This window comes from Dendrobates tinctorius, unplaced genomic scaffold (assembly GCF_039654945.1).
Source record: "Dendrobates tinctorius isolate UK_male_01 unplaced genomic scaffold, ASM3965494v1 ptg000016l, whole genome shotgun sequence".
NCBI lineage: Eukaryota > Metazoa > Chordata > Amphibia > Anura > Dendrobatidae > Dendrobates > Dendrobates tinctorius.
In genome coordinates, this window is record NW_027361684.1 from 7,665,733 (window position 1) to 7,683,751 (window position 18,019).

The window sequence follows — 18,019 nt, forward strand, 5'->3', positions numbered from 1 at the left end:
CAGTGATAGCGCATGATCTGGAGTCTGGTCTCCATGGTTGTATGGATACTGAAGGTCCTGCAACAGAAACCAGAGGAATAGGAAGCTGTAAATGCTCGATTCCCAACTAAGACTCGGAGGCACAACAGCTAAGGGTGAGCCAAGAGAGATAGAAGGCTACAGCTGTCTGCCTTACGAGGTAGATCCAAAAGGGAAGAAGGAGGAACTTTAGTGTAACACTTGTATTATGATGGCAGAATAAACCTGAACACTTGAAATGCAACACCCTGGATTGGACGCTGTTTGTTTGTCTTTCTGCTGCTAATCCTCCAAGTTGGTTCCTTGAAACTTTCTCATAGGTTTTGAGCAAAGTATAAAAGGAATAAAAATAAAATTTACCTGCATGGGCGATACCGCTGCTGCCGGGGCAGTCCTTACAGGAATCCCACTCAGGGGACTTCGGGGGACAGAGTGCACTGGAATATTTGTACCCCCACCACCTGTTAGAGAAACAGATTATATGTCACATATCAACTCTGCAACTTTTTGAGAATCCTAAAGTCTCATGCACACGCTGCTTATTTGTGACTTGTAGTACGTCAATTCTTTAAGGGTTTTTGATGCAGATTTAATTTTTACTAATGAATGTGGAAAAATCTGCACCAAAACCCCATGTAAAACATGCATAAAAAACGCGACAAAAACACGTGCATTTGACGCTGTATTTTTCCTGCTAAGAGATGAAGAAATTTCTGCACCAAATACTTGACGTGTGCACATGCCCCAGCTCTCTCCTTTCATCCTATACACATCCTTATTTTCTTCCTGCAGAGATGAGGTGCTGTACATGCAAATGCGACCGACGCAGCCAACTACAGCCCATAGCCATATTAGCAAATACAGCATGTGACCACTGGGGGCAGTGATTGGCTACAGCAGTCATGTGTTCATGGACAGGATGACATCACTGCAGGAAGTAAAGTAATCCTGGTGGGAACCACGGGAGTGGCAGCACTGTATCCAGTAGGGAAATAAATGGATGAGTATAGGTTATTTATTTTATACTATTTCCTCTTCTACTGTATTTTCTTCATATACCGGAAAACCCCTTTGGGATTTCATAAATCGTATTCACTATGTAACCACAATTCCCAGTGCTGCTTCTTAAATTTATAATGAATATTCTTTGAGTAAGCAGATGTCCTCTAATACAAGCAATTTTCTTTTAGATTTTTAAGTATGTAATTTAGAATAGGAATAGATGTGCTTTTCTAATGATGTTTTGAAATTATGGATCTAACGAAAATCACCAAGTGAGAGATAATTATTCTACTTTGAATAGGTTAGCCATCAATTTCCACTACAGTGAGGAACACGGACTTACGATTACTGATTACCTGCATGACAACATGCATCAAGTATGTTTGTCATAAGTGTCAGATCGTTAATCCATCATGACGAATTGTGCAGAAAAATCAGATAAAGAGCAACAGCTCTAATACAGAGTCCCAGTCCGGCTGTAATGCAGGCGATCAGAGGAAAACTCTGATCACAGTCATTTAACCCTTTATATACACAAATTAACACTAACTATAGTTGTGTCGCCCTTCCAGGGCCGTGGGGTACTCGGTACTGGGCCGGTGTCAGGGGGATGTGTCACAGCAGCGGTGACCCGGACCGTGGCCCTGGGCGCCCAAGTCAATGGCGGAATGTACAGTGGGGCAAAAAAGTATTTAGTCAGTCAGCAATAGTGCAAGTTCCACCACTTAAAAAGATGAGAGGCGTCTGTAATTTACATCATAGGTAGACCTCAACTATGGGAGACAAACTGAGAAAAAAAAATCCAGAAAATCACATTGTCTGTTTTTTTTTCATTTTATTTGCATATTATGGTGGAAAATAAGTATTTGGTCAGAAACAAGCAATCAAGATTTCTGGCTCTCACAGACCTGTAACTTCTTCTTTAAGAGTCTCCTCTTTCCTCCACTCATTACCTGTAGTAATGGCACCTGTTTAAACTTGTTATCAGTATAAAAAGACACCTGTGCACACCCTCAAACAGTCTGACTCCAAACTCCACTATGGTGAAGACCAAAGAGCTGTCAAAGGACACCAGAAACAAAATTGTAGCCCTGCACCAGGCTGGGAAGACTGAATCTGCAATAGCCAACCAGCTTGGAGTGAAGAAATCAACTGTGGGAGCAATAATTAGAAAATGGAAGACATACAAGACCACTGATAATCTCCCTCGATCTGGTGCTCCACGCAAAATCCCACCCCGTGGGGTCAGAATGATCACAAGAACGGTGAGCAAAAATCCCAGAACCACGCGGGGGGACCTAGTGAATGAACTGCAGAGAGCTGGGACCAATGTAACAAGGCCTACCATAAGTAACACACTACGCCACCATGGACTCAGATCCTGCAGTGCCAGACGTGTCCCACTGCTTAAGCCTGTACTTGTCCAGGCCCGTCTGAAGTTTGCTAGAGAGCATTTGGATGATCCAGAGGAGTTTTGGGAGAATGTCCTATGGTCTGATGAAACCAAACTGGAACTGTTTGGTAGAAACACAACTTGTCGTGTTTGGAGGAAAAAGAATACTGAGTTGCATCCATCAAACACCATACCTACTGTAAAGCATGGTGGTGGAAACATCATGCTTTGGGGCTGTTTCTCTGCAAAGGGGCCAGGACGACTGATCCGGGTACATGAAAGAATGAATGGGGCCATGTATCGTGAGATTTTGAGTGCAAACCTCCTTCCATCAGCAAGGGCATGGAAGATGAAACGTGCCTGGGTCTTTCAACATGACAATGATCCAAAGCACACCGCCAGGGCAACGAAGGAGTGGCTTCGTAAGAAGCATTTCAAGGTCCTGGAGTGGCCTAGCCAGTCTCCAGATCTCAACCCTATAGAAAACCTTTGGAGGGAGTTGAAAGTCCGTGTTGCCAAGCAAAAAGCCAAAAACATCACTGCTCTAGAGGAGATCTGCATGGAGGAATGGGCCAACATACCAACAACAGTGTGTGGCAACCTTGTGAAGACTTACAGAAAACGTTTGACCTCTGTCATTGCCAACAAAGGATATATCACAAAGTATTGAGATGAAATTTTGTTTCTGACAAATACTTATTTTCCACCATAATATGCAAATAAAATGAAAAAAAACCAGACAATGTGATTTTCTGGATTTTTTTTTCTCAGTTTGTCTCCCATAGTTGAGGTCTACCTATGATGTAAATTACAGACGCCTCTCATCTTTTTAAGTGGTGGAACTTGCACTATTGCTGACTGACTAAATACTTTTTTGCCCCACTGTATATGTAGTGAATGGAATGGAATAGTTTGTGACGCCACCTGTGGTGCTCGGCAAGGGAGGTGTTAAGCCGACGCTGCAGACAGATCCTCTGGGACAGATGGCAGGATGCAGAAGTGATGGTATATCCCTCCACAGGCAGGGCTGATGTCCCAGGGCAGTGTAGTTGTAATAGTTGTGGAAAGGCGCAGGCAGTGTAAAATATGGTACCCAGATGTAGCGGTGCTGAATGGGTTGGCGCGAGAATGAATGGAGGACACCGAGGCTTGCAGTTCCAAAGCTTTACTCACAGTCTGCGGTACACAAGGGTGCCTGCCTCCGGGCCATGTCCTCCGGGTCAGAGACTCAGCCAACCTCCAGGCCAGATGGAAAGCTCCTCTCCAACACTCCGCCAACATGTACCTTTCCTGAACGACTCCTCTATTGCGCCTTAAGGTGTGAAGATCCCCAGTACCGTGGTACTCTGGAGTTCATCCTGTCAGATGTTCCTAACAATTCTACTCGTATGGCAGACAGCTGTAGCCTCTCTCGGGGACTCCTCTCTCCGGAGTCCTGGCTCTCTATTCAGTTGCTGTTGTGCCCCGAGTCTTAGTTGGGAGTAGTGCATTTACAGCCAACTACTCCACCGGTGTCTGCTGCAGAACCATAAGTGTCCATACAACCTCGGGGACCGGGCCCCGACCTTGCGCTGAGAACCTATAGGCAGGGCTCCTCTTCCAACCCACGTCTCCTCTCTGTTCTCCTACTCCTTCATTCCGTACTGATCCTTCTCTCTCTTATGGAAGCTTAGGTTGCAGTTCTATGTCTTTCTCCTTCTGTTCCTTTCCCGTGCCAGCTGGCTCAGATCACTGAGGCAGCTGCAGCACTCCTTCCTCCATCCCTCCTTCCAGGGATCCTCACTCCTGTCTGAGTGACTTCCTACCCGCCTAACCTTCTGCCAGACTGAACCTATCAGACTGCCCTGTAATCCTACACTTTCCCACTCTTTTATATATCTCAACTCCACCCACCTCCCAGCACATCCAGTGTTCCATGCAGGGAACCACCAGAGGTGCTCTGCTACTCTCTAAGCACTGAGCCGCAATGTGGTTGTGCAGAACTACCCTGTTGTGTGGGGTGCGAGTGTTGGAGCGTGGAAAGGAGTTCCCACCTTACCTGGATGGTGGGGCACTACACCTTAGGAGAAGGTGCCGTACCTCTGTGGCGACTGTATGAGGCGGCGTTCACACCTTCAGGTTTTTTTGCGTTTTCGCGGCGGTTTTTACCGCGCGATTTTCCCGTGAAAATGCAAAAAAAAACAGCATCCTATGCATTCCTATGGGGTGCTGTGCTAATGCTGTGGATTTTCCCACGGCAGAATTGCGTCGCGGAAAAATCCGCAGCATGCTCATTAATTTGCGAAATCGCGGTGATTCCGCCCACATAGGAGTGCCCAAAATGCGAAAAGTAAGCAGAACATTTGCGGATGGTACCCACGGTCCGGAGGAGAGGAGACTGTCTTCCGGGCTCTGGGTACCACATCCTTGTAAAAAATAGAACTAAAATAAAAAAATCACCTTATATGATTCACCTTCCGACGTCCCGCGCAGCGTCCCCAGGCTTCAGCGATACACGCGGCAGCTCCCTTCCCAGTAATGCACTGCGATGACCTTTGCTGACGTCGCGTCTCGTGATGCTGTAGCGGTCTCGCGAGACCGCAACGTCATCAAAGGTCATTGCCGCAATGCATCACTGGGAACGGGACATGTCGGAGTATCGCGGAGGCCTGGGGACGATGCGCGGGACGTCAGAAGGTGAATATAACCCTATTTTTTATTTTTTTTATTATTTTTAACATTAGATCTTTTTACTACTGATGCCGCATAGGCAGCCTTAATAATAAAAAGTTGGTCTCACTCGTCAAACACTATGTTTGACGAGTGTGACCAACCTGTCAATCAGTTCTCCAAGCAATGCTACAGATCTCTTGGAAAACGCTAGCATTCTGCAAGCTAATTACGCTTGCAAAACGTTAATTTTTCCGTGGGAAGATCACAGGAATTTAAAATGCGATTTTCCCGCTGAATGTAATTCCGGAATTCTCGAGGTAACTTCCGCGGGAATTCCGCTACGTGTGAACTTAGCCTGACTGTCACAACTCATACAATATATTTATAGAAATATGCCCCGACTGGTGTATGCCATAGAATCATTAAATTAGAAATGCAAAAATAAAAAATATATGTATATATAAAAACAAAGAAAAAGTAAATGTATATACAGATGCCAAAAATAAAACCTCTTACATAAAAGAAAAAATTTCTAATGCCAAAAAAATAAAAAGCCTCATACAGCCTGCAGCCTGTCAAACCCCAAAAAAAGTTATTAGCACCAATCTCGAAAGAAGAGAAATAAAGGAATTTTTGGTCTGTTATTACAGCTCTAAAAATAACATAAAAAACAAGAACCTTTATATATGTACAATTTCATGTACCATCTACATTAAATATGTCTAGAAGATTTATGTGGATTGTGTAATTGAACAATGTAAATACTGAAATAAAGGCTTGTTCCCATTAATTAAGTGGAGAATAGGAAACATGGACTTGTTCTCCCTTATAAATCACTAGCTAGTGAACCCGTTCAACGGTGGCGAGCATTTATATTGGTATAGGTCTCCATCCTGGTATGTGCTGCTTCCATCCTGCGCCCTAGTCTTGTCATGTGCTGCTACTATCTTGCGCCCCCATCCTGTCATATGCTGCTCCCATCCTGCGCCCTCATCCTGTTTTGTGCGCCTCCATCTTGTCATGTGCTACTCTCGTCCTGTGCCCTCATATTGTCATGTGCTCCCATCCTGCACCCAAATCCTGTCATGTGGTGCTCCCATCCTGCCCCCCGATGCTGTCATGTGCTGCTCCCATCCTGCGCCCCCATTCTGGTATGTGCTGCCCCCATCCTGCTATGTGCTACTCCAATTATGCGCCCCCATCCTGTCATGTGGTGCTCACATCCTGTCATGTGCTGCTCACATCCGGCAACGTATTTTATATACTGTATATATTCAGTAGAAAGTGGCTGGATTGCTCCACTGTAGATAAGCCCCTGATGCCGGTGGCCGCAACTGATAGGCAAAAAAATTGATGACAGATTCCCTTTAAATGTCAGTGTCTCTAAGCACAGGAAATAGTTTTTTTCATTTACTACAGAAAATTCCCAGCATTTAAATAAAGCAAACATAGCCTGTAGACTCTCTTACCTTGGGGAGCCACATCAAATGATTTGATTAAGGACTTGACTGTAGCTGGATTTTCATTGGCAGTCGTTGATGTTTGACCCACATTGTGGCTCTGCCATCTGATGGCGTTAACTCCATCCACATGTTCTTCACTCAGTAACTTTCTGTGAATTGACAAGATGGTTTGTTACAATAACAAAAATATTACTAATAGTTCACTAACACGAAGTAGCTTCAATCAAGACACACGGTCAAGTATAATAATCTATGAACCAAAGTCATTCTACTATGCTTGTGTAAGTGTTCTACAATCTCCATCAATGACGCTAGATGAAATACTAGACACGGCAGTAATAGGACTTGTATTCTCCAATTTAATCCTCACAGAGTAATATAGCAAGTTAATAAGCTATATTGCACTTTGTAAAATAGGAATAAAAGCGTACAGAGATATCAAACTTCACTATGAAATGCTTTTATTATCCATCTGCCACAGATTACCATGTGAAGGAAATGTAGACTTGAGGAAGACTAGAAGGCCTAAGGGAAATTAAGACCATTTCCTATCATTTGTCCACATAGGAAGAAATAAGGCAGAAGGTATAATATGCCTAATTAAGACATTACATGGCACAGATGCTGTAATAATGGACTCCGAAAGAACTGGAAATGGTATAAATATTATTTATCAAAAACTATTATATTATAATTCAGTTGAAGAGTAGGCAAAATAATGAACATGTCAGTCATTCACTGTATGATTGCCACTTAGAGGGGTTTTCCCACCAACAAAGATAATTTTGATCAATATTTTACTTATCAGATCTTGGAATAATAATTTCCACAATTGGATGTGTTTAAAGAATGTTCCTGTGCTGAGATAATCTTATAAATGTGCCCCTGCTGTGTACTGTGTAATGGCTGTGTCTGACCGTACAGGAACATGGTCTGATCATACCACAGCTCCTGGGCAGGGGAGGAAGCAAAAGAGAGTTTGCAGACAGGACAGCAGGGGATCACAGCTGATTCTTTCTTTGAGGTAAAACATTGTTTAAAAGCAGGAAGTGATACAGTATGTATTGCCTTAATAAAAAAAATAATTTGCGATCCCCTGCTGTGATGTCTGTATAGTCTTCCTCCCCTACTGAGGAGATGTGAAATGATCAGACCATGTTCCTACACAGTCAGACACAGCCATTACACACAGTACACAGCAGGGGCACATTTATAAGATGATCTCAGCGCATGAACAATTTTTTTTTTTTTTTTTTAAACACACCCAATTGTGGAGCTTATCATTATTCCTAGATCTATTATTTAAAATGTAGTTTGTTCGATGTAGTTTGTTCGTGGGACAACCCCTTTAACTGGCCAAAATCCTGTGCTGCATTAATTAAAGGTCCCATCAGGGTAGCCCATATCTACATACAACATTGGGGCATATGGAAAACAAAAACGGATTGACTTCTTTACAACCGACATAAAACTGCTGAGTATTCGCAACTGTTGCCCTGGCAAGCATGTAATACTGAATTTAACAAGAAGTGGCAACTTGGCGATGTCCTTTAAAGTCTCACTTAGGCTGGTTTCACACTTGCATTTTTTTGCGCTGTTTTTTAGCGCAAAAAAAGCATGCGTTTTTTCCCCCTATCTTTTACATGGGTGTGCATAGGTACGCATACACATGCTTTTTTTGTAGTGTGCGCTCGGGTACACAAAATGCATCCTGTTGCATTTTGTGAGTCCGACTTGCCCAAAAAAAACGCATGCGCACGCAATGTGTTTTTTACAGCAAAACACCCATTATAGTCTATGGGTGCGCAAACGTGCGCATTGTGATGCGCACGTATGCGCAAAAAAACGCATGCGGTTTTTTAAAAAACGCACCCAAACCCGCAAAAAACGCACACAAACGCATGATGCATTTTTTTCATGCGTTTGTGTGCACAAAAAATGCACAGCAAAAAAACGCAAGTGTGAAAGTAGCCTTAGCAAACACTAAAGCCATAATATATGGAAAGCCATGAAAAGTTCGACTTGAGCTTGATCAACCGATTGCTGTGATCATTTCATTCTCAGGGACTGTTGTCCTATTGAGATGTACCCTTCAAATCTGGGCCCTTTACCAACTACTAAGACCATGATGTACTTAGCTTGATTTGTCAACAGTCCCTGCGCTTAAATTTTAGGAAATACTCAAATTTATCAAGGGATCATGAGCTCTTGAGCACAGTGGGAACTTTTAAATAGTCAGTGCCTCCATACTTCTGGGACCAAGAATATGATGCTTCCAATGCCAGCATCCCTGCATGGTCCCTCTCCCTCCTTTCAGCAGAAACCCAACATACTCACCGCCCAGCTGCATCTCCTTCCCCTGAAGCGGCTTCCTGCTCCCTCTGCACGTCTTCGGGCAGCGCACTTAAGGTGCGCATTCTGTCTGTCTTAAAGGGTAGCGCGCATTTCTGATGTGTCCCCAGCCAATAGTTGGGAGGCATCAGGTACTTAAGGCACCTTCCCCTGTAGGGAGGTGCCTAAGCAACCTCTTTAGTTCTAGTTAGTGTTTGTACCCACTAGTCTGTTGTCAAGACCCTGAACACTTTCTGTCCGAAGCTATTCCAGAGTCTGTCCTGTCTGAACATCCTGTTCTGTTTGAGAATGATCTGGTTCAGTCTGAACCAGCTCCTATATATGTTTTACCAGTTATGCGAATCCTGTCCTGCCAGTGACTCCAAGTTTGTGTCCGTGACAACAATCCTGACCCTTGGGGTCAGCTGCTGCAGTGTCGGGGACATCCCTTGAAGTAGTATCTGCTTGACACCTACAATTAGTAAGGTCCTCCATTTCAATGAAAGGTTAAAAAAAAGTTCCAGGAAGCAATATGATTTAGCAATATCAAGAATAATTCCCAGCAACAGCCTGCCTCTACACAACGATTTTCCTAGAGTGCTCCATTATTATTATTTATTTTGCATCAACAATATTTTATAGCATTATATAGAAAATTCCTTCACAAAAGTTCCTGTTGCTGAATGGGGGTTAAACCCCAACTTTCCCAAATAGAGATAGTGATTTTTAAAAGGGCATCTGTCAGTAAGATCAACCCTCCTAAGCAGTCTATATGAACACATAGGTCATAGATAGCTGAATAAAATGACACCTTGATATCTGTGATCCGATACCTTATTCCAGAGAAACCTATATTTTTATTCAAATGCAAATGATCTGTTAAGATCTATGGGCCGGACATACGGTAGATCTCACTGAGAATCTGCCTCTAGAGCTTATTTTATATGAGGGGGCAGTTGTCAGTGTGAGACATGTAGCGACCGACAGTCTTCACTCCTGATCTACACGTCTCAGACTGATAACGCTCCTTTAATTTAAAATAAGCAGATTCTCAGAGAGATCTATGTCCGACCCATAGATCTTAACAGCTCATTTACATATTAAGAAAAATGGAGATTTCTCGAATATAAAAATATCGGATTGCAGATACCAAGGTATCGTTTTATTATTTATGACCTACATGCCCATATAGATGGCTTAGGAGATTTGATTCTACTGAGACATGACAATATTTTCATCTTTCTACAGAATATACCCCTATTTTTTCTCTTGTTCGCGCAAAGAGAAAATAAAAGGGAAGAGTACGACGAAAACAATAATAAAGTAAAAAAAAGACAAACATTAAAAATACTTAACACTGAATTGGCTCCTTCCACTAGTTACATGAATGGTCCAACTAGGAGGATGCCAGCACTTTCATTAGAAGCAATCCTTTTGGCAGATATCTGGCTGCTTATAATGAAAGACGCCAGTGTTATAAATAGGACTCTTGTTTCCTTAGCAGATCTTATCCTGCACAGTTTACTGTGGTGTCCTTCATTCTGAGCGCCGACAGTGACGGGACGAATTAAAAAGTGAAGCTGTGCAGCTTTGACACTCTCTACACACACCGTCACAGAAAAATCGGTATATCACTTCATGCCATTTATACCAAGTCCTTGCAACGTTGGCAGACATCCCAGGTCTTTCTGGATGACACCAACCCTAATTCCAGGAAAGCAGGTTAATTATTCCATTCAGCAGATAATTAGCTGTTTAGGACACCATATTTTCATGCCAAGATTTTTTCTTCACGGATTCTACATGAATCCAAGAGAAAAGATTTCAAATGGTGGTAAAGTACGGCTGATTTCAGGCCAATAAGGAGCATCGAACCGCTATATTTAAGTCTTTTGGAGCTCGTTTACTGGTCTTTTTTCCCCATGCCAATGAGAAATGACAGAACAATCACAAATATTGATCGTGCCGTCTCCACATACAGTGCACGCTACCGGCAGGATTAGAGCTGACGTGCTGCTGATAACAATTATTTTTATGCATAAACAACCCAATCACTCAAGGAAAGTTTTGCTTATTGATCAGGTGATTGCTGACATGTTTATTCAGCCAGAAAATTGGGAATGAGCGATCCTACGAAGATTATAGGTTGGTCTTAAAGGGGTTTTCCCACGAACAAAGATAAACTTTAACCCCTTTACCCCCCAAGGGTGGTTTGTACGTTGATGACCGGGCCAATTTTTACAATTCTGACCACTGTCCATTTATGAGGTAATAACTCTGGAACGCTTCCATGGATCCCGGTGATTCTGACACGGTTTTCTTGTGACATATTGTACTTCATGATAGTGGTACAATTTCTTTTATATGACTTGCATTTATTTGTGTAAAAAACGGAAATTTGGCGAAAATTTTGAAAAAAATTCCAACTTTGAATTTTTATGCCCTTAAAACAGAAATATGTCACCAAAAAATAGTTAGTAAATAACATTTTCCGCATGCCTACTTTACAACAGCACAATTTTGGAACCAAAATTATTTTGCGTTAGGAAGGTATAAGGGTTAAAAGCTGACCAGCAATTTCTCATTTTTACAACACCATTTTTTTTAAGGGACCACATCACATTTGAAGTCACTTTGAGGGGTCTATATGATAGAAAATACCCAAAAGTGACACCATTCTAAAAACTGCACCCCTCAAGGTGCTCCTCAAAACCACATTCAAGAAGTTTATTAACCCTTCAAGTGCTTCACAGGAATTTTTGGAATGTTTAAAAAAAAATGAACTTTTAACTTTTTTTCACAAAAAATTTACTTCAGATCCAATTTGTTTTATTTTACCAAGGGTAACAGGAGAAATTGGACCCGAAAAGTTGTTGTACAATTTATCCTGAGTACGCTGTTACCCCATATATGCAGGTAAACCACTGTTTGGGCGCATGGCAGAGCTCAGAAGGGAAGGAGCGCCATTTGACTTTTCAATGCAAAATTGGCTGGGATTGAGATCGGACGCCATGTCGCATTTGGAGATACCCTGATTTACCTAAACAGTGGAAACCTCCCACAAGTGACCCCATTTTGGAAAGTAGATCCCCTAAGGAACTTATCTAGATGTGTGGTGAGCACTTTGAACCCCCCAGTGCTTCACAGAAGTTTATAATGTAGAGCCGTAAAAATGAAAAATCATTTTTTTCACAAAAATGATATTTTCGCTCCCAATTTTTTATTTTCCCATGGGTAACAGGAGAAATTGGATCCCAAAAGTTGTTTTGCAATTTGTCCTGAGTAGGCTGATACCCCATATGTGGGGATAAACCACTGTTTGGGCGCATGGCAGAGCTCGGCAGGGAAGGAGCACCATTTGTCTTTTTCAACGCAGAATTGGCTGGAATTGAGATCAGACGCATGTTGCGTTTGGAGAGCCCCTGGTGTGCCCAAACAGTGGAAACCCCCAATTCTAACTCCAACCCTAACGCCAACACACCCCTGACCCTAATCCCAACCCTAACATACCCCTAACCCAATCCCAACCCTAACCCTAATTCCAACCCTAACCCTAATTTTAGCTCCAACCCTAACCCTAAACTTTGCTCATGGGAATAAAAACCCTTTAATGGACCTCTATTGTTTTTTTTCAACGTTAACTATTCAAGTATATAATAACAACATTGGTTCTGTAAGGATTGTGTGGGCTCCTCAATATTTGGATACTTGCATAGCATTCTAGCACGAATTGCCGGTTCCTTCTTAGCTTTATTATATGTGCAAGGTATGACATTAAAAAGTGACCCTTTAATTCAAATTGAAAATATTACTCCATGGAATTAAAAAAAATGGCAACCATTTGTATATTTCACTTGATAAAGACCAGTATGGAATTGAAACGCGTTGTGAATAAAAAAAAACTAAAGAATCGATTTACTCCAGCAGTGCAGCCCACCTTACATGTTTCATCCACGTGGATCCATAAAATGGCAACCGACAGACTAAATCCTCTTAAGAGATTATACTCAGAAGTCAGTCACATCTCCTCCCCCTCTGATAGGACTAGCACCGATGACACAGAAGGGATGAACATGGCGCTGACATCATCAGTGCTGGTTCTATCGGATAGTAGTGGCGGGTCATGATTGTGGAGAACTCTAACCATAAAAAAAAGTTACAGGCTGTAGTGACTTGATCCTAAAATGTTTAACCTTTAACTGCACCATGCAGTTTTCCATTTTTGCGCTCTCTTGCAAAAAAAAGGTGATCAATGTAATACCACTAGCGAGGAGTGAATGTGTTCAGATAAGGTGTTATCTGATCATGCTCGGGTGTTAACCGAGTGTCTTCGGCGTGCTCGAAAAAAGTGTCCAAGTACCCGCGGCTGCATGTCTCGAAGCTGTTTGACAGCTGCAACACATGCAACGATTTCCTGTTTGTTAGACAATCCTGGCATGTGTTGCAGCTGTTGAACAGCCGTGACACATGCAGCCACGGGGGCTCTTAACATATTTTTCGAGCACGCCGAAGACACTCGGTTAGCACCCGAGCATGATCAGATAACGCATTATCCTAGCACGTTCACTCATTACTAAATATCGCTATTCTACCAGTTACAAGTACATATCCTATTCCTTACACATAAAACAGATGATAAAAGATCATTAAATTCCTTCTGCTTCATTACCCGCTAACATCCACAGTAATAAAAACAACCACAACGAGAACATTATACATCAGATGCTTTATTTGTGTAGGAAAATATGAGATTTGAATAACAATTTTTTTTTTTTTTGCTGCCAAGAAAACAGAGACATTGGCAACAATCAATCACTTTTTCAGCATTTAAGCACATCATAAAAAATACATTAGTTTCACATAAACGTATCCGGGATACATTTAAGAGGGCCAAGCGAAAAGTAGAAAGGTGGCGGCTCTATTCGAAGGCATGGGATTCTGATTTTTCAGATGCTCGGCCATAATTTTCCTCCTTTGCATCACATCTCAGGAGCGTCCTTTATGGTCTTTGTAATAACTCGGAAATTATTTTACTACTGTATATTAAAGTTTTCCCAAAAAGCCAATTTTGACATTATCTGTATCAAATATTTAAATAGATATAAATAATAAATTTTATATTACAGATGAACTCAGCATTATCCGCCAACCTCCTCAATGGCGGGAGTAGATCACAGAATGGCACGAAGGGTGGATCACATGGTGCATTTTTAGCCCTCACCGGTCAAACTGTAAAGCGCTGCAGAATATGTTGGCGCTATATAAATAAAGATTATTATTATTATTATCCCTCACTACACATCTCCATCACACTTCCGTTTTCAAGGAAAAGAAATACGTAACCCTTAATCTCATGCTTAGTCTCACTTGAAGATTTCATAGTTTCATTCTGTAATTGCCTGTCCTTTGCCTGCCATTAGGATGTGTGTTTGGCAGGGTCTAATGGGTCTACAGCCATTGCCGGCCTGGGGGCAATGATGGGAAACCAAGAGCGTCCATGCCCATAATGGCATCTAAGGGTTTGTGCACATGACGCCTCATGACGTTTTTGGTTTTTTTAGATGTAGGAGAAGCCACAGAGTTTTTCAAGCAGAAAAAGCTTCAGGACACGTAGGCGCATTCTTTTTAATGAAGCATCTTTTCATTTGTTTTTTTGCAAATTCTTAGTCACCATTGTTCTTTTTTTTTAAACTTCCTAAAAGAATGGTCAGGTCACCTAACCACTTCAAAATCTTTGGAAACAAGAAGCTCCAAAGGAGTGATCACATGAGTAGAAAGTTTTTTTTACATTGCAGTGAATATGTCTCCATTCTTTCAACCATTATAGGAGCGTTAGGTTTCGCAATCCCACCTGAAAAAGCCTTTGTGTGTACACATACCCCCTAATGAATCAAAGCTCTGAGCCTGGTGGTTAAAGTGGGAAGGAGGAGGGCTGTCAGTTACCACTGGACTTCTGCAGCAATGGCATGGGCACAGCTTCTATGCTCACACGGTCACTCATATGAGCTAGCTGTCAGTCAGTGCTGGGGCGTGGTTTTAGCCATCGCTAATTTTGCACTGAGAGGTGACTGAAGCCATGACGGCTCACCCCTATGACTGAAAGCCCAAAGCTGCCCGGAGGAATAAAAGTTAAAATTTCCTCCCGGCAGCGGGGCTCTCAGCGCAGGCACAGGGAAGCTTCAGAACGCTATTAACATGCAGATTAACCCCCTATCTGCAGGTTAGTTGCATTTTTTTACATGACGGGCAACCTTTAAAAATGATTTACTCAGAATCGCAACTTATCGCCTATCTGAGGACATAATTTTGCTACCTCTAGTCTAAGGTTTATCGGGGCCATTACTAACAAAGACTTAAGTCGGGCAAACTCTCCGACAGTCTAATGTGTATGAGGGCCTCCCACCTGAGAGAAGGATCTGACCTGCAGGATTTCTAGTGGCTGACCCTTTTTTTTCATCAGTAAAACAATTGCTGTATGACCAATGAGCATGAATAGAGCTGGAGTGACTGAGACTTCAGATCTACAGACCATGTAGAAGGATACCAGTTATGTATGGAGTCTTATTGGCAATGCACAGTGCATTATACACCAGGGGAAAAACATGTAAAGAAGCGCTTAAAAAAGCCTCTCTCACTAGTAGGTCAAGGCCACTATTCACATTGGATAACTGGATAACTATTGAGTGGCTGATACCTAGCTCTCCTGATTCCCCCATGCACAGGAACGCTCGGCACATTGCTCCTGTGATTTCTATGAGAGCACAGCTGCCAGAACCCTCTGGCAGAAGACTATCTCCACGTCAAAGAAAAGGATCAGCCATTTAAATTCAATCAGCCTGACCCTTCTAACACTGACATCATCTGGAGGACCCCAAAACACAGACTGTAAGGCAGGATTGTCTGACTTTAATAAGTATGAAGGCCTTAAAATAGGTATTCCCATCTCCAACATCCTATCCCAGTATCTAAAAATAATATTAAAAAATGCAGTATAGTTCTTCTGATTCGCTATGTCACTTACCCCATGTGCAGGCATTGCAGTAGCTTAGGTATCTATGATTATGACCACTAACTGTCACTAGATGAGTGGCTGTATCTGTGGATACCTAAGCTACTACAACGTCCTGCACATGAGGTAAGAGACATAGCGAATCAGAAGAACTATACTACATTTCTTATTGAAGATACTCGTTAATATTATTATGATTACACCTACTACGTTTTGAGAGAGGATCTTGGAGATGGAAATACCCGTTAAGTCCCCTGAAACAAGATTCAAGATGGGTGTATGGCTTGGTGAAGATCTCTGGTCACATTTCAAAGCTTTTATGGGTTGTACATTGACTCATGGGGTAGCTACTTCCTGTAGGTGGCACTAGGAAAAGCAATTTGTTTTCCCGCTCTAGGAAGCTTTGCTGGATCATACTAGGATAGCCCAATTGTATTAAATGGTGTCAGTCAGAGCTCCATCATCTCTGACATCAAGAATAGTATATACATTGCGCTATTCTTGTGACTAGTGTGAATAGAGCCGAAGGAAACGCAGGGGGGAAATGTGATGGAGGCCTATACATACCGACAACCTCAAAATATTACAAGGTTCTAACACTCGCAGATGATTAGATCAATACTAACATTTCTTAAAATATGTTCTGGAAAGGATGGTGTTCTCTAAATGTACAGACGGAGAATATGGAGACCATGGAAGAATTCTAATCATGGGCTAAAATGTGCAAGGAATTTAATCAAGAACATATTGAGACACTGCATTAACCAAGGCAGGTGATTGATTATTTGGGGGAGTGAATGGGAAAACTAATTATACAAAATTAAAGAGGTATGCTTCCCGGACTCCATGTTTCACAAGGGCCAATAGTGCAAATAGTGCGAATGCTTCAGAAGACATCCAATCACCTTCTAACACTGACATCTAGTGGCTACAAATGGTATTACAAAGTGGTTGCTACATATATTAAAAGAAAAGAAAAGGGAAAAAAGAGAGCAGGACCAAAGTGTTAATACAACAGCACAAATGTCAATATTTATATAAATGCACAAACTCTAAAAAATAGAATGCCCACATTGCCGGAAATACAGCATAAAATAAACTTCTGCATAGCACAATATTTGCTCATAGATCTGCAGTTTACGGCTATCCCTTTCAACACGATAATACTACATAGCAGAAAACTAAACATATGGCTCTCTGAGATTGGGATGACTGGCTATAGTCCACAGCTGTCAGTGTGCGGCCTCATTCGGGGTCCATGGCTTCTCTTTCGTCCCATTGCTAGCTTGCACAGGCAGCATAACTGCAAAAATAGAGCACATGTGTCATGGGAGATCATGCGCAGAGGACGCAGGTCTTACATTCATGATATAATTCACCTCCTGTTACACATAGTAGTGACATCTTGTGAGGGAGCGTATGCAAAAATAAGCAAACAGGCAGCTAGACATGGACAAAAGGAAAGCACAAATGTGTCAGAACGGACAAAAAGGGCTGAACGCACATACAACTGGGACAGAGGGGATACTTGTGGTCACTGCAGCTGAAATGTATTAGTTATATGGGGAGACAGAAGGGCTCTATGGTTCGCACCGATGCCGTATGGGATTAAACCAGAAGATCTGGAGTTTACCTCTTCTCCTTAGAATGAAGAGTAGAATTATTATTTCAGTTAGGGCTTGTTCGGATAAGTATATCATCTGTCACATGGACACCAAAAAACTAACGTACCAGTGCACTTGGCTGATCTACACTGCGGACTGATGGCCTTCGCGGAATAGATTCCTAGTATGCCCTACTTCGGTCCATGTTACAGACCAGAATAGTGCATGTAATGTAACGTAAGGGCAGCTCCTGCACCCATCTGCATGTGGTCAGGCACTCAGAGATACAGACGGAGACAGCCATGTCCTCAATTTACGGACGCGACTGTCCTGATTTCCAAAGCGGCTGGGTTCAGTCAAACATATTTTACGGTCATTTACAATATGCGAAGAACGGACTGCCCATGGGTTTCCCAACCCGAGCTCACTGACTAATATTTGTCTATGAAGTAGTAAGTCCAGGGTAGTCCCCAAGGTCAGTCCGAGTATTGTGGGACATATACGGACCATGACATAAGCCCATGTGAACCCGACCTTGGGCTTCCCT

At 42.3% G+C, this 18,019-nt stretch overlaps 1 protein-coding gene across 7 annotated transcripts in view; it reads right to left on the bottom strand.

The window, feature by feature from the left end:
* SPECC1 (sperm antigen with calponin homology and coiled-coil domains 1) overlaps window positions 1-18,019 on the bottom strand; it is a 490,142-nt gene that overhangs the window by 131,021 nt on the left and 341,102 nt on the right. For 5 of the 7 annotated variants that reach the window (XM_073565376.1, XM_073565374.1, XM_073565375.1 and 2 more), the window contains 2 exons: window positions 6,535-6,677; window positions 379-479 (listed from right to left, as the gene is read on the bottom strand). In XM_073565376.1, coding sequence (XP_073421477.1) covers window positions 379-479; window positions 6,535-6,677 — 244 coding nt within the window. Of the gene's footprint in view, window positions 1-378; window positions 480-6,534; window positions 6,678-13,566; window positions 17,172-18,019 lie in introns of those variants that run through there. The other 2 variants (XM_073565380.1, XM_073565379.1) reach the window with 1 other exon arrangement.